General features: G+C 50.4%; 1 protein-coding gene across 2 annotated transcripts in view; it reads left to right on the forward strand.

Moving 5' to 3' along the window:
* The window catches only part of PARVG (parvin gamma), a 41,038-nt gene extending 36,344 nt beyond the window's left edge, over positions 1-4,694 (forward strand). Inside the window, exon 14 of one of the 2 annotated variants that reach the window (XM_023221783.2) lies at positions 4,340-4,694. In XM_023221783.2, the coding sequence (XP_023077551.1) occupies positions 4,340-4,491 (152 nt within the window). In that variant the 3' untranslated portion in view covers positions 4,492-4,694. The remainder of the gene's footprint in view (positions 1-4,339) is intronic. The other variant, XM_023221778.2, reaches the window with a different exon arrangement.
* Positions 4,695-13,335: the final 8,641 nt, after the last annotated feature.

Here is a 13,335-nt window from a genome sequence, read left to right on the forward strand (position 1 = left end):
TGGAGAACCTATGGCTCCATGATCTCTCTCCTTTCCCCGGCTGTCTGGAGTAAGAGGCAGGTGTGTGATATGGGAAGTCCTGGCTCCAGTCTTACTGGGCCCCTTAGCAGCTGTGAAGTTTTGGACCAGTCCCTGCCCCTTTTGAGCCTGAGTTTCTTCATCTGTAAAATGGAACGATCCTGCCTGCTTAGTTCAACCCCCAGGATGGGAATCCATCTTAAGGATGAACTGCAATAGTGGTGGGCAGGGTTTTGAAAAGTGCTATCAGCTAAACAATGGCCATGGCCAGCACTGACTGGGGTCTCTACCTTTCTTCAGCAGCCATGGCCCAGATGGCCTGGCCACTCACCAAGCCCATCTCCTCTTCCTGCTGGGCACACAGCTGGACTGCATGCCCCGCCTTCTTTGCAATCCAACGTGGTCATATCACTGAGTTCTAGTCAATAAAATGTAAATCAAGTGAAACGCAACATTACTGAGCCTGGTCCTCAAACCTGGTCCCCTGCATGACCTGATACTCTGATACTCCCTGATGCTCTGGTGATGCTGACAAGCCTGGTGAGATTGGAAGCCATGTGCTGAGATGCTGGAGCCACAGACAGAGTCACCCTGGGAGGAGAGCTGCCTGCCAGTCAGGAACACTCATTTTGAACTGTATATGAGCAAGAAATATTTGAACTCCTACTCATTTGGTGTTTGTTACAGCGGTGGTGTACAAACACTGTAGCACTTGACTAAAACAGCTGCATCAACTCTATTTAATCGTTCATTTTATTTCAATTAGATTTTTTTTTTCCTTTCTAGAAGTTTTATTTGCTGCTTTTTCAAAATATCTTGGCCTTTTTGTAGTCTGTTCTTTATTCATATTATTTGCACTTTTGAACCCTTCCTTTAATTCTTTCTATGGATTATCTTTATGTTCTGTTCTGTGTCTGATGACGCTAATATCCAAACCTTTGCAGCTTCACTGTGCTGTCTGTTGTTTACCTTGATGCTTGCTCATGGTGCTTTTTCCCTTGTGGGTCTTTGTAGGTTTTGATTGTGGTCCTTTCAAATTAATTGTGGAGAATTCTTCAAGGCATAGGTTGAAAATGGGAACCACCAGAGATTATTCATATCTGCTTCTGCCAGGTGTGTAGGTTCACTCCAATTTGGCTCTTTTATATGAAAATCCTAGCCTAAGGATTTGGGGTCCACACAGCTAGTGTAAAACGCATATTACGGCTGTGGTTATGAGCCCTGGCTGAGCCCATCTGGCTTGTGGTTATGACTCTTTAGGGGAGGTTTTTTTTTTTTTTTTGAGGCAGAGTCTCACTCTGTCGCCCAGACTGGAGTGCAGTGGCCGGATCTCAGCTCACTGCAAACTCCGCCTCCCGGGTTCACGCCATTCTACTGCCTCAGCCTCCCGAGTAGCTGGGACTACAGGCGCTCGCCACCTCGTCCGGCTAGTTTTTTGTATTTTTTAGTAGAGACGGGGTTTCACTGTGTTAGCCAGGATGGTTTCGATCTCCTGACCTCGTGATCCGCCCGTCTCCGCCTCCCAAAGTGCTGGGATTACAGGCTTGAGCCACCGCGCCCGGCCTTAGGGGAGGTTTTTATTCATTTTTTACTCATGTCCAAGATTGATATAGACAAGTATCTTTGCTTTCCCTTTCTTCAGCCTCTCCTTCCCCATCTTATTCCAATAGTGACAGCACAGTCCTTTGGGGGATACCAGCTTTATGTGGGGTTTCCTGATCGTTTTTCGAGACAGAGTCTCACTCTGTCACCCAGGCTGGAGTGCAGTGGTGCGATCTTGGCTCACTGCAACTTCCACCTCCTGGGTTCAAGCGACTTTCCTGCCTCAGCCTCCTGAGTAGCTGGGACTACAGGCACCCACCACCATGCCCAGCTAATTATTGTATTTTAGTAGAGATGAGTTTCACCATGTTGGTCAGGCTGGATTTGAACTCCTGACCTCAAGTCATCTGCCTACCTTGGCCTCCCAAAGTGCTGGGATTACAGGTGTGAGCCACTGCACCCTGCCAGGTTTTCTGATTTCCCTTGCTGGGTGGGCCCTGGCTTTCCTCCCATGCCCAGGGCCATATGTGGTCTGGACAAAGGAAGATTAGGTAACCAGGCGTGGCCGAGGTCCCCCAGGCAAAGCCAGCTTTGGCAACTGCTCACCTCTTGGGATTTCACTTTCACTTGTAGTTCTCTGGTTTGTGTTTTCCTTGTTCTTGCTCACTGTGGTGCATTTTAACACATACGTTATAGATCTCTCTCTGTATATGCGCATATAAAATACATTCATATACATACATACATATACATTATATTTTCCATTGCTTTGCAGTGGGACTCTTGTTCAGCGATTAAGTCTGCCATACTGTGGAAAATAGAAGCATTCTCTGGTAGCACATAGTAGATTTTTAATAAGCAGCAAAAAAGTATCTTTAAAATCCTCCCTCTCCATTTCGAGTCCCCACATGGAGGCATCTGCTCTCCCACCATCCTTCTCCATTCAGGAAAAGCCCTCCCTGTGCCTAGCTCTGTCTCCCAGCCCAGCCCAGCCCGTGAACCAACCAGACAGTGGGGGAGGGGTTGAATTTATCTATAGATAGTCTTCTCTATCACGTCGGTACAGTCGGCCTTCAATGTCTGCGGATTCCACATCTTCAGATTCAACAACCTTGCATCAAGAATATTCAGAAGAAAGGCAGGGCATGGTGGCTCATGCCTGTAATCCCAGCACCTGGGGAGGCTGAGGCAGGTGGATCACTTGAGGTCAGGAGTTTGAGACCAACCTGGCCACCATGGTGAAACCCTGTCTCTACTAAAAATACAAAAGTTAGCCGGTATGGTGCAGCAAGCCTGTAATTCCAGCTACTTGGGAGGCTGAGGCAGGAGAATCACTTGAACTCAGGAGGCGGAGGTTGCAGGGAGCCAAGATCATGCCACTGCACTCCAGCCTGGTGACAGAGTGAGACTCTGTCTCCACACACACACAAAATATAATAATACAAATTTAAAAATATAGTATACTATTTACTTAGCATTTACATTGTATCAGGATTATAAGTAACCTAGAGATGATGTATAAGTACAAGGGAGGATGTGTGTAGTTTATATGCAAATACTAGGTCATTTTATATCAACGACTTGAGCATTTGTGGATTTTAGTATCCTCGGGGGGTCCTGAAACCAATCCCCAGGATACTGAGGGACAACTGTATACACCAGCCAGAAAAGGCTTTGGTGCCTTCTTCTCAAGGACACAATTAGTGTGGGGTGTGCTGGGAGATGGAATCTTCTGGAAGAGCTGGTCCTGACTCTGCTGGAGGGCAGAGTGGGCTGGGGTAGCTGTTCTGGAAGAAGGAAATGGCCTGAGCCCCAGGGGCTGAGGGAGGCAAGAAACGGGTGTGAGGGAGCCCACAGCCTGAGACGGAGACTCAGCTTCCCTGTGGGCTTACCTGCGGGAGGCAGAGGCCCCAGCTGACCTGGCGCAGCAGGCAGGTTCTACATCAGCATCAGGCAGAGCAGATTTTTTTTTTTTTTTTTTTTTTTTTTTTTGACAGGGTCTTGCTCTGTTTTTCAGGCTGGAGTGCAGTGGTGAGATCATGGTTCACTGCAGCCTCAACCTCCTGGGCTCAAGCAATCCTCTCACCTCCGCCTCCCGAGTAGCTGGGATGACAGGCGTGTGCTACCATGCCCAGCTAATATTAAAATTTTTTTAGAGATGGGGATAGACTACATTGTCCAGGTTGGTCTCGAACCCCTGGCCTCAAGTGATCCTCCTGCCTCAGCCTCCTGAAATGCTGGGACTACAGGTGTGAACTACTGTGCCTGGCCAGACAGAGCTTTCTAATGGGCAAGAATGGTATCCGTGGCCTTAGAGGCAGTGAATCCCCATAGAGAGGGGTGTCAGCAGAGGGAGGAACCACCTTCTGGGGAGTCTGCACGGGGTTCTGGTCTCCAATGTGCAGGGGAGAATGGGGTGCTCCTAATGGGTTGGGTTCCGCACCCTGGGTCAAGTGCCTTGTTCAGGCCACCTTGGGCACAGACCCTATGCCCTGTCCTGTCTGCTCCAGCTGTCAAAATCTGGGCTGTGGTGGTCAGACAGGGCCCATCAGCTGATATCCATTCACCATTTAGAGCTCCTGGGGACAGGTAGGATGTCATTGGGACCAAGGGTAAGACCAGAGTCCCTGGGTCGCATAGAAAGCGTCGGTCATGCTATTCCCACGATGCCGCTCAAACCTAATCACACGTCTAACTCAACGAGGGGGTACAGGCGGACTGACTCCAAGGGGACAAGGCCTTTCCCCACTCACAGCTTCGGTCTCCCCCTTCCTTTTAGGGCAGAAGGCTCCCTGTTCTGGGCTTCTCAGAAGCAACCGCCCCACCGACCACCTGCAACACACACACGTCTCTGGCCGTATTTCCCTGGGAGCAGCAGCTGACAACAGGGTTCTATGGTGCTGTGACAGTGGGCCGGGTGTGATGTGGTGATGGTTTCCAGAGCAAGGGGCAGGATCCCTAAAGAGCAGAGTGGACTTCCTAGGAGCTGGGGAAACCTCAGAGCTCCTCCCTCCCTCACACAGCAGCTTCCAAGGTACTGGGAGGGCCCCAGTCATGCATGTGCAGTGGCATGGTCTCGAATCACTGCGACCTTCGCCTCCTGGGTTCAAGCGATTCTCCTGCCTCAGCCTCCTGTGTAGCTGGGATTACAAGCTCCCGCCGCCACACCTGGCTAATTTTTGTATTTTTAGTGGAGATGGGGTTTCACCATGTTGGCTAGGCTGGGCTTGAATTCCTGACCTCAGGTGATCCGCCTGCCTCGGCCTCCCAAGTGCTGGGATTACAGGTGTGAGCCACCTCGCCTGGCCTACATGGTGTAGTTTCTATACACCTGGTAAGAGGAAAATACCTTTGTGTTTCTTTAGTTAAAATGACAAATGGTAGAAGTTTTGCACCCCGTAATGCCTGGACCTGGACCCGGAGCTATTGAAATGGGGTTGCTCCAGAAAAGCTGTGCTCTGAGACCCCCGGGGCTGGGACACTCGGCAACTTCTTTCCAGTGGAGCCCCCCGAGTTCCTGCTCCAGACCTGACCTGCCTTCCCACAGCTGGGGGATCCTGCAGGTCTAATCACCCAACCTGCCCTCTAGCAAGGTAGCAGCTGCGCGTGGACGGCTGTGTTCAAATCCCTGCTCATGCTTTCCCTGTGTGGCCACTGCACCAGGGAGGCTTCCTCACTGTGGGGGTGAGGATTCTGATGCCCACCATAACAGCTTCCCATCTTTCCTGCCTTCCAGTTTCCTCCAGCTGCCTGATAAACCTCCATGCATGAGAGAACCATGGTTTTGGGTCTTGCTATGTTCCTGGCCTCTCAGGTTGAGGAATCTGGCCAGGGGCCGGCGGGGGTCTCAGGTGGGAAGGCTGGATAGGCAGGAGGTGACCGGATCCTGGGGCTGCACTCATCCTGGGGCGGTGGTTCACTCCCACCTTGGGTCCCAGGTGGACTTGGCTGGCCCTGCCAATGGAGCAAGGGGGCACAAGTGGCCTCCCTGTGTGCCTTGGGCTTCTCAGGGCATGAGAGCCGGGCTCTGAGTGTCCCAGGAGTGGTCATACTCCCCGGCCTTACCGTGCTTTATGATGGAGGCAGTCACAGCTGCCTTGTCCTCTGCAGAGTCCCGAGGTGATACAGGGCATCGCGCGGTGAGGGGCTCAGTGTGCTGGCTCAGGTTTCTCTTCCTTCTTGTATAAAGCCACTAATGCCACTCTCATCATAACCCATTAATTCATTAGCCCATTCATCTATTAAGCTTCTAATCTGTGAATGGATTAACCCATTCAAGAGGGCAGAACCCTCATGATCCAATCACCTCTTTTTTTTTTTTTTTTTTTTTTTTGAGATGTAGTCTCGCTCTGTCACTTAGGCTGGAGTTCAATGGTGCGATCTCAGCTCACTGCAACCTCCGCTTCCCTGGTTCAAGCAATTCTCCTGCATCAGCCTCTGACTAGCTGGGATTACAGGCGTCTGCCACCACACCTGGCTAATTGTTTTGTATTTTTAGTAGAGATGGAGTTTCACTATGTTGGCCAGGCTGGCTTTGAACTTCTATCCTCAAGTGATCCACCGCCTTGGCCTCCCAAAGTGCTAGGATTACAGGCATGCACCACCGCACCCGGCCCCAATCACCTGTTAAAAGTTCCATTTCTATTGGCCGGGCACAGATCACCTGAGGTTGGGGAGTTTGAGACCAGCCTGACCAACATGGAGAAACTCCACCTCTACTAAAAATATACAAAATTAGCCAGGCATGGTGGTGCACACCTGTCATCCCAGCTACTCAGGAGGCTGAAACAGGAGAATCGCTTGAACCTGGGAGGCAGAGGTTTTGGTGAGCCGAGATGGCGCCACTGCACTCCAGTCTGGGCAACAAGAGCAAAACTCCGTCTCAAAAAAAAAAAAAAAAAAAAAAGAAAAGAAAAGAAAAAATGGCTCCACCTCTCAACACTGCCAAATTGGCAATTAAGTTTCACGTGAGTTTTAAAGGGGATCAGTGGGCCACTGTGGCCTCAAGAGCCTTGTGGAGTTTGAGATGTGAGAGCCGAGGACCACCAAGGAGAGGGGGCCGCGGAAAGCAAATGATGGATGACCCAGCAGGGGATGGGACCTCATGCAGGCTCTGTGAGCAGCTGGCTGTGCAGAGCGGTTCCCTGCTGGGCAGGCAGCTCAGATCCTCTCGAGTGAAGACAGAACATATTTCGAATGCAGCTTTCCTACGGGCACAGCTTCTGTCTCAGAGCAACTCCTAGGACAATGTGGCCTGTCCGGAGGGAGCCGGGAGGAGGGCACTGGGAAGGTCCTGGGCCTTTTCCCTTCCAGGCACTGGCAGGGAGCTCCACCCTGGCAGGCGTGGGGAGAGGCCAGAGCAGCAGGCACCATGACCAGCTGGAGCGGGGACGCATCTGACAAAAGACTTCCCCCACCCCCTGATTTGTGAATCTAATTTTAGGAAAAATTTTACACAGTGTAAAAGCCTTTAAACACACGTAGCTACACATTTTACAAGCTGCTTCTATCGATAAGAATAAAATTACATATAAGAAACATCAGCTTCAAGCAAAACTACCCTCCATTCGAGGACACATCTCACTGGGGTCACTTGCTGTGGAGGTGGAGGCGCACTGATGCGTTTGCATCACGGCCGCTCCTGGCAGTTTGCAAGTATTATTTGAGTTCCCACACACTCATTCGACAGGAGCCCAGAGCCGCCAGCTCACAGCCACAGCCTGGCTGAGCTGGGCAGGGTGGAGGTGGTGGGGGAGGGGGGGAGGAATTCAATGGGATGCCCTGGGGCCAGGGCGGGATTCAGGAATTGGAGCCAGATGCTGAGAGTGGCCATGACCTTGCAGTGTTAAAGGAAAGAAGGTATGGGGTGGGGGTACCCCACTCTTCAGGACCAGCCTCTCATCCGTGCATCCCACTCATATTTATGGAGCGCCCATCACCTGAGTGGATTTGATCCTCCTGTGAGTTAGCTCAGGGTTACCATAACATATGACCACAAACTGGGTGGCCTAAATCAACAGCAATGTCTTCTCTCACAGTTCTGGAGCCCAGCATCCGAAATCTAGGTGTCAGCAGGGTTGGTTCCTTCTGGAGGCTCTGAGGGTGAGTCTGCTCCGGGCCCCTCTTGCCCAGCCTCCAGTGGGTCCTGGAAGCTCTTGGCATTCCTTGGCTTGTGGCCACATCCCTCCCCTCTCTGCCTGCAATGTCACGTGGCCTTCCCTCTGGGTGCCTTCTGTGTCTGAGTGTCTCAAACCTCCCTCTCCTTTCTCTCATGAGGGTGCCAGCCAGTAGATTTAGGTCGAGCTTTGTCTTAATCACATCTGCAAAAGCCCCATATCCGAATAAGGTCACGTTCACAGCTCCTGGGGTTAGGATGCAGACGTGTCATTTTGGGAACACTGCAGCTCACTGCAACCTCAGAGAACGCCCAGGCGTTTTCCTTGATCAGGTCTCCGCAGGGCTGCCCCCGGGTGAGGGAAGCTGGCACAGGGGCCCAGCAGAGGGGGCCAGTGGCTGAGGGGAAGGAGCCAGAGGGGCCTCAGTCCCAGGAGGAGCTGCCTCATAGTTTGGCAAGCACAATAAGCCTGGGGCCTCGGGGCCTCCATAGGTCTGGGAGCAGCCAGACCCGGTGCCCCAACTCGGCCCTTTCTCTGTGGGTGTCTTCGTCCATTTGTTGTTGCTTATAACATAATACCCGAAACTGGGTTTTTTATAAGGAAAAGCAAATTACTTCTTACAGGTACGGAGGGTGAAAAGTCCAAGGTCAAGGCACCGCATCTGGTGAGGACCTTCTTGCTGGTGGGGACTCTCTGCAAGAGTCCCAAGGTGGCACAGGGCATCACATGGTGAGGGGCTCAGCGTGCTGGCTCAGATCTCTCTCCCTTCTTGTGTAAAGCCACTAATGCCACTCTTGTCATAACCCATTAATCCATTAGCCCATTCATCTACTAAACTACTAATCTGTGAATGGATTAACCTTTCATTCACAAAGGCAGAGCCCTCATGATCCAATCACCTCTAAAGGCTCCACTTCTCAACACTGCCAAATTGGCAGTTACGTTTTACATGAGTTTTGAAGGGCACAAATATTCAAACCATAGCAGTGGGCCACTGTGACCTCAAAAGCCTCCTCATGTTTTTGCCCTCTATGATCCCAAGCCCACCCAGACTCTCCTCCCAGCACCACTCAGAGCAGACAGGAAGGCCAGAAGACCTACAGTCGGTGGGGGTGGGGAAGGTGGGGAGGTGACCTGGGGGAGAGGCTGCTCAAGGGTGATGCACACCTAGACAGGTGGCCTGTACCCTGCCACCAAGTGCCCAATTGCCTTAGTCCAGTTTTTTGGTTTGGTTTTGTTTGTTTGTTTAGACGGACTCTCACTGTGTTGCCCAGGCTGGAGTGCAGTGGCACGATCTCCACTCACTGCAACCTCCACCTCCCAGGTTCAAGCAATTCTTGTGCCTCAGCCTTCCGAGTAGCTGGGATTACAGGCATGCGCTACCATGCCTGGCTAATTTTTGTGTTTTTAGTAGAGACGGGGTTTCTCTATATTGACCAGGCTTGTCTTGAACTCCTGACCCCAAGTGATCCACCCCCTTTGGCCTCCCAAAGTGCTGGGATTACAGGCATGAGCCACCGCGTCCAGCCCTCCGGTTTTTGATCCTGGGACTGACTCTTCCCCAGTGAGAATGTCAAAGGTGCCTGCCCACCTCTGGGAATTCCCTCCCCAGTCCCGTCCCTCTGTTAAGAATGCTGCTGTCACTTGTACCCACACATAGAGCTCCTTCCTGTCACCCAGCTGTCAGCTTAGTTGACACTATTCAATGTCAACTAATGCGAAAAGCCCCGTCGCCCTCTCCTGTGGCCTTGTGTCCTCCGCACTGCGTAAGCAGGAGCTGGAATCTCCTCCCCCTGTTCCCTGCGCTGCTGGGTGTAGGTTCCTGTTTGTTTCTCCACTGACGGCAGGGACCCTGAAGGGACCAGTTCATGACATCCTACGTCTAGAAAAGTGCTCAACACATTACAGGAATGCAAGAAAGAAGTTTGTCAAATGAAGCAACTTTCTGATATTCTGAAGCGACTAACGATGGCATGGACCACTTGGTAGTAGTGAGCTCCCTGCCATTGGTGGTATTTAAGCAGTCGTTGGATGACACTCAGAGGGTGCATTAGAGAGACAAGCGCAGGAGGTAGAGTTCAAGCTTAGGGCAAACACAGATCCTTCTCAGGGTCTCTGACCATTCAGTGTCCCCTTCGCTGCTACCATCTTGCCCTGAGACCCTGGGGGATGCCTTTCTACTCTCTGAGCCCCAGTCTCTCAACAGTTCTAGAAAACAAAAGGTGGCAGCATCTATTTGGCTGAGCCACCCAGAGAGAAAAGACTTTGGAAGGAAAGGCCAATATTTATTCATTATCATATTCAGAAATTAGACTGGGGAGCCACAAATAGATATTTCTAACAAAAACCCGTCTGTCCCTGCCTCTCGGGTTCATCCTTCACATTCCTTGTTCATGTCACATCTTGCTGCCTCCCGCACTGGGAGTTTCGCTTGAATATTTGCCAGCTGCTCAGTTATTTTCTGGGGTGATTCATGGGAAAGTGGGACGTCCAACTGCAGTTGGGATGTTCTTTTAAAAGAACATGTGCCGCTCCCAACGGGGCCACATCTGAGTGAGGCACAGGGCTCGGTCTCCTCTGGGGATGGGCGTGCAGGGATGGGGAAGAGCTAAACATGTGCCACGGACTGGAAGGGGCCCCATCAAAGCCCGGGCTTCCCCAGGGAGCAGTCCGTCTGTTTTGTGCCCTGCCACAGGTGCTCCATTCCTAGCATCAGCATTCGTGCATCTGCTGTTTCTCCATCTTATTTTATTTTATTTTATTTTTTGAGATGGGGTCTCACTTTGTTGCCCAGGCTGGAGCACGGTGGTCCGATCACAGCTCACCACTGCCTGGAATTCCTGGGACTACAGGCATGCAACACCACATCAGGCTAATTTTTACAATTTTTGTAGAAACAGGGGTCTCCTTAGGTTGACCAGACTGGTCTCAAACTCCTGGTCTCAAGCAATCCTTCCTGCCTCAGCTTCCCAAAGTGCTAGGTTTACAGGCGAGAGTCACTGTACCCTGATTGTTCCTCCATCTTCTAAAACAGTCTTGATCTCTTCTCCTGCCCTCCACTTTCATGTTTTTTGTTTTAAATGGAGTCTCGCTCTGTAGCCCAGGCTGGAGCGCAGTGGTGTGATCTCAGTTCACTGCAACTTCAGCCTCCTGGGTTCAAGCCATTCTCCTGCCTCAGCCTCCCAAGTAGCTGGAATTACAGGCATGTGTCACCACGCCCGGCTATTTTTGTATTTTTAGTAGAGATGGGGTTTCACCATGTTGTCCAGGCTGGTCTCAAACTCCTGACCTCAGGTGATCTGCCTGCGTTGGGATTACAGGCATGAGCCACGGTACCTAGCCACTTCCATGTTTCTTTCCCCCTCTGGATAGCAAAGCTCTCTGAAGATACGAAACTCCTCCCATCTTTCTTGAACACCCCGCTCCAGCACACTCTTGACCCTGTGGATTCCCTGAGGCTTAATGAAGTCAGCAGTGACCCCCAAGCCAAAACCCAGGGTCGGCTGGCAGATGTCGGCTGTCTGAGCCACCCACTGAGTCTGACTCTGCTGGCTGGGCTCTCTCCTCCTTGCTGCCCTCTCCTCACCTGGCTGCCAGGACTCTGCTGCTGTCAGCCTCGCTCCCACCTCTCTGGTAGTTCGTCCTCACTCCCTTGCTGGCTCTATTTTGTGTCCTTGACCTTGAATGTGTTGGGGAGTTCTGGAGCTCAGTCCTTACTGTGTCTTATTTTATTACCCTCTCATTCCCTTACTGATCTCATCCTGCCTCGGGGTTTTAAATGCCCTCCAGATGCCAGTGACTCCATGTACACCCCAGCCTGGACCTCTGTCCTGACTCCTGACCTCCAACTAGGTTTTCAATGTGGATGTGAAAGACACCTCTGCTCACATTCAACATGTCCAACACTGAACTCCTCATCTCCTCCCACCTCCCCGTCTGGGTTGGTGGCTGCCCTGTCTTCCCCGTGACTTGGGCCAGGAGCCTGTGTTTATCCATGTTTCCTTTTTCTCCTGTACTCTACATCCCATCTGTCAGGAAATTGTCATTCCATGGCCCCAGTGCATCCGGGATCTGATGGCTTCTCTCCACCCCACTCCTTTTCCATCCTAGTGCAAGCCACTTTCATCCTTGCCTCTGTAAGTCTGTTCTCAGCACTGCAGTCAGAAGAAGCCTTTACATGGTAGCCAGATTATGCTGCTCCTCTGCTCAAACCTTGCCAAGGCTTCTCCTTTTCACCTGAAATGCAAGCCAGCATCCTTCCCGGATTCTGCAAAGCCCCAGATAATTTGACTGGCTCCCTGCACCTTCTCTAACATCCCCTCCTATTGCTCCTTCTGCATTCGGCCACCCCTTCACTTTCTCCTGTTCACTGGGCTCCAGCCACCCTGCCCCCCTTCCCATTCCTCCAACCTGCCAGGCACACACCTGCCCCAGGGCCTTTGCACTTGCAGTTCCTTCTGCTCGGATGCTTTTGTCTCAGATATTTGCTGGGCTCACTCCCTCATCTCCTTTACCGCTGTGCTTACTTTCTCCATGCAACCCCTCTCAACCAACTTATTTAATAATTCAAACTCCTCACCTGTCCTTGCTCCACAATGCAATAGCTACAGACGTGACACAATTTAAAGCTGAATTTGCATCATTAACGTTTTCTCCATCACTTGCTTAAGTCTAGACAGTCAACACAACAATCAATCTGGCCCTGATGTGCATTGTTTGCCAATTCCCATGGTGTATGTAGTTCCACCAAGGCCAATTTTAAACTACCTATATGACGCCCCTGAGCAGTCTTGGAGAGAGATGCACAGAAGCATGCCATTATATAGTATTTTGTAATAAATGTAAGTCACCCTAGGAGCATCAATAATAGTAAAATGAGGTAAGATAATTAGGACGTGATTACTCTGAGTATGCATTACCTTTGTTTTTAATAAAATGTACTTAATTGGGAGTTTGTGTAATTTAATTTTTTTATTGACTGCATGTAACAACTGACTCACAAAATTCCTGAAAAATTAACAGTAGGCTTTCACCAGCCAGTATGTGCTGGCTCCAGAACACCCCTGAGAATGGTTGATTAATATGGAATGGCCATGCTGTGGAATTTTATGCAGCTATTTAAAAGAATGAATTGGAGCTCTACAGGGGATTTGGAGGAATTTTCACAAAGAATTGTCAAATAAGAAAGCAAAATATAGAACCATGGAGTCGTTTTTATAACACAGTGATCCCCCCCCAATAAAACCCTCTCTATATGTGTCTGTACACATTAATAAATACTTGCATAAGTATCCAGAATCAACTTGATTTGGGGGCATAGGATGTGATGTGTGGGAAGGAGAAAAGGAAACCAAGCAAAACAGGAAAACAGAACCAAAAAGACTGCCAGGAAAGCAAACTATACAGATGGTAACACATTTTGGCATTTAAGCATAATATATGTATGTATTTGTTCATATCATTAAAATACATTTTTAAACCAAGTCCTCATTTGGACAGTTGTTCAGGTTATCTATTGCCATATAACAAACCACTCTAAAACTTAGTTCGAGTTACCAACAACCATTTATTATGACAAGCCTGTGGGTTGCACTTGTGGTGTTTCTGCTTCACATGGTGATGGGATACTGGGATGGCTGCAGGGTTCAACGTGACCTCC

The sequence above is a fragment of the Piliocolobus tephrosceles genome, chromosome 19 (genome assembly GCF_002776525.5).
Source record: "Piliocolobus tephrosceles isolate RC106 chromosome 19, ASM277652v3, whole genome shotgun sequence".
In the NCBI taxonomy this organism is placed as follows: domain Eukaryota; kingdom Metazoa; phylum Chordata; class Mammalia; order Primates; family Cercopithecidae; genus Piliocolobus; species Piliocolobus tephrosceles.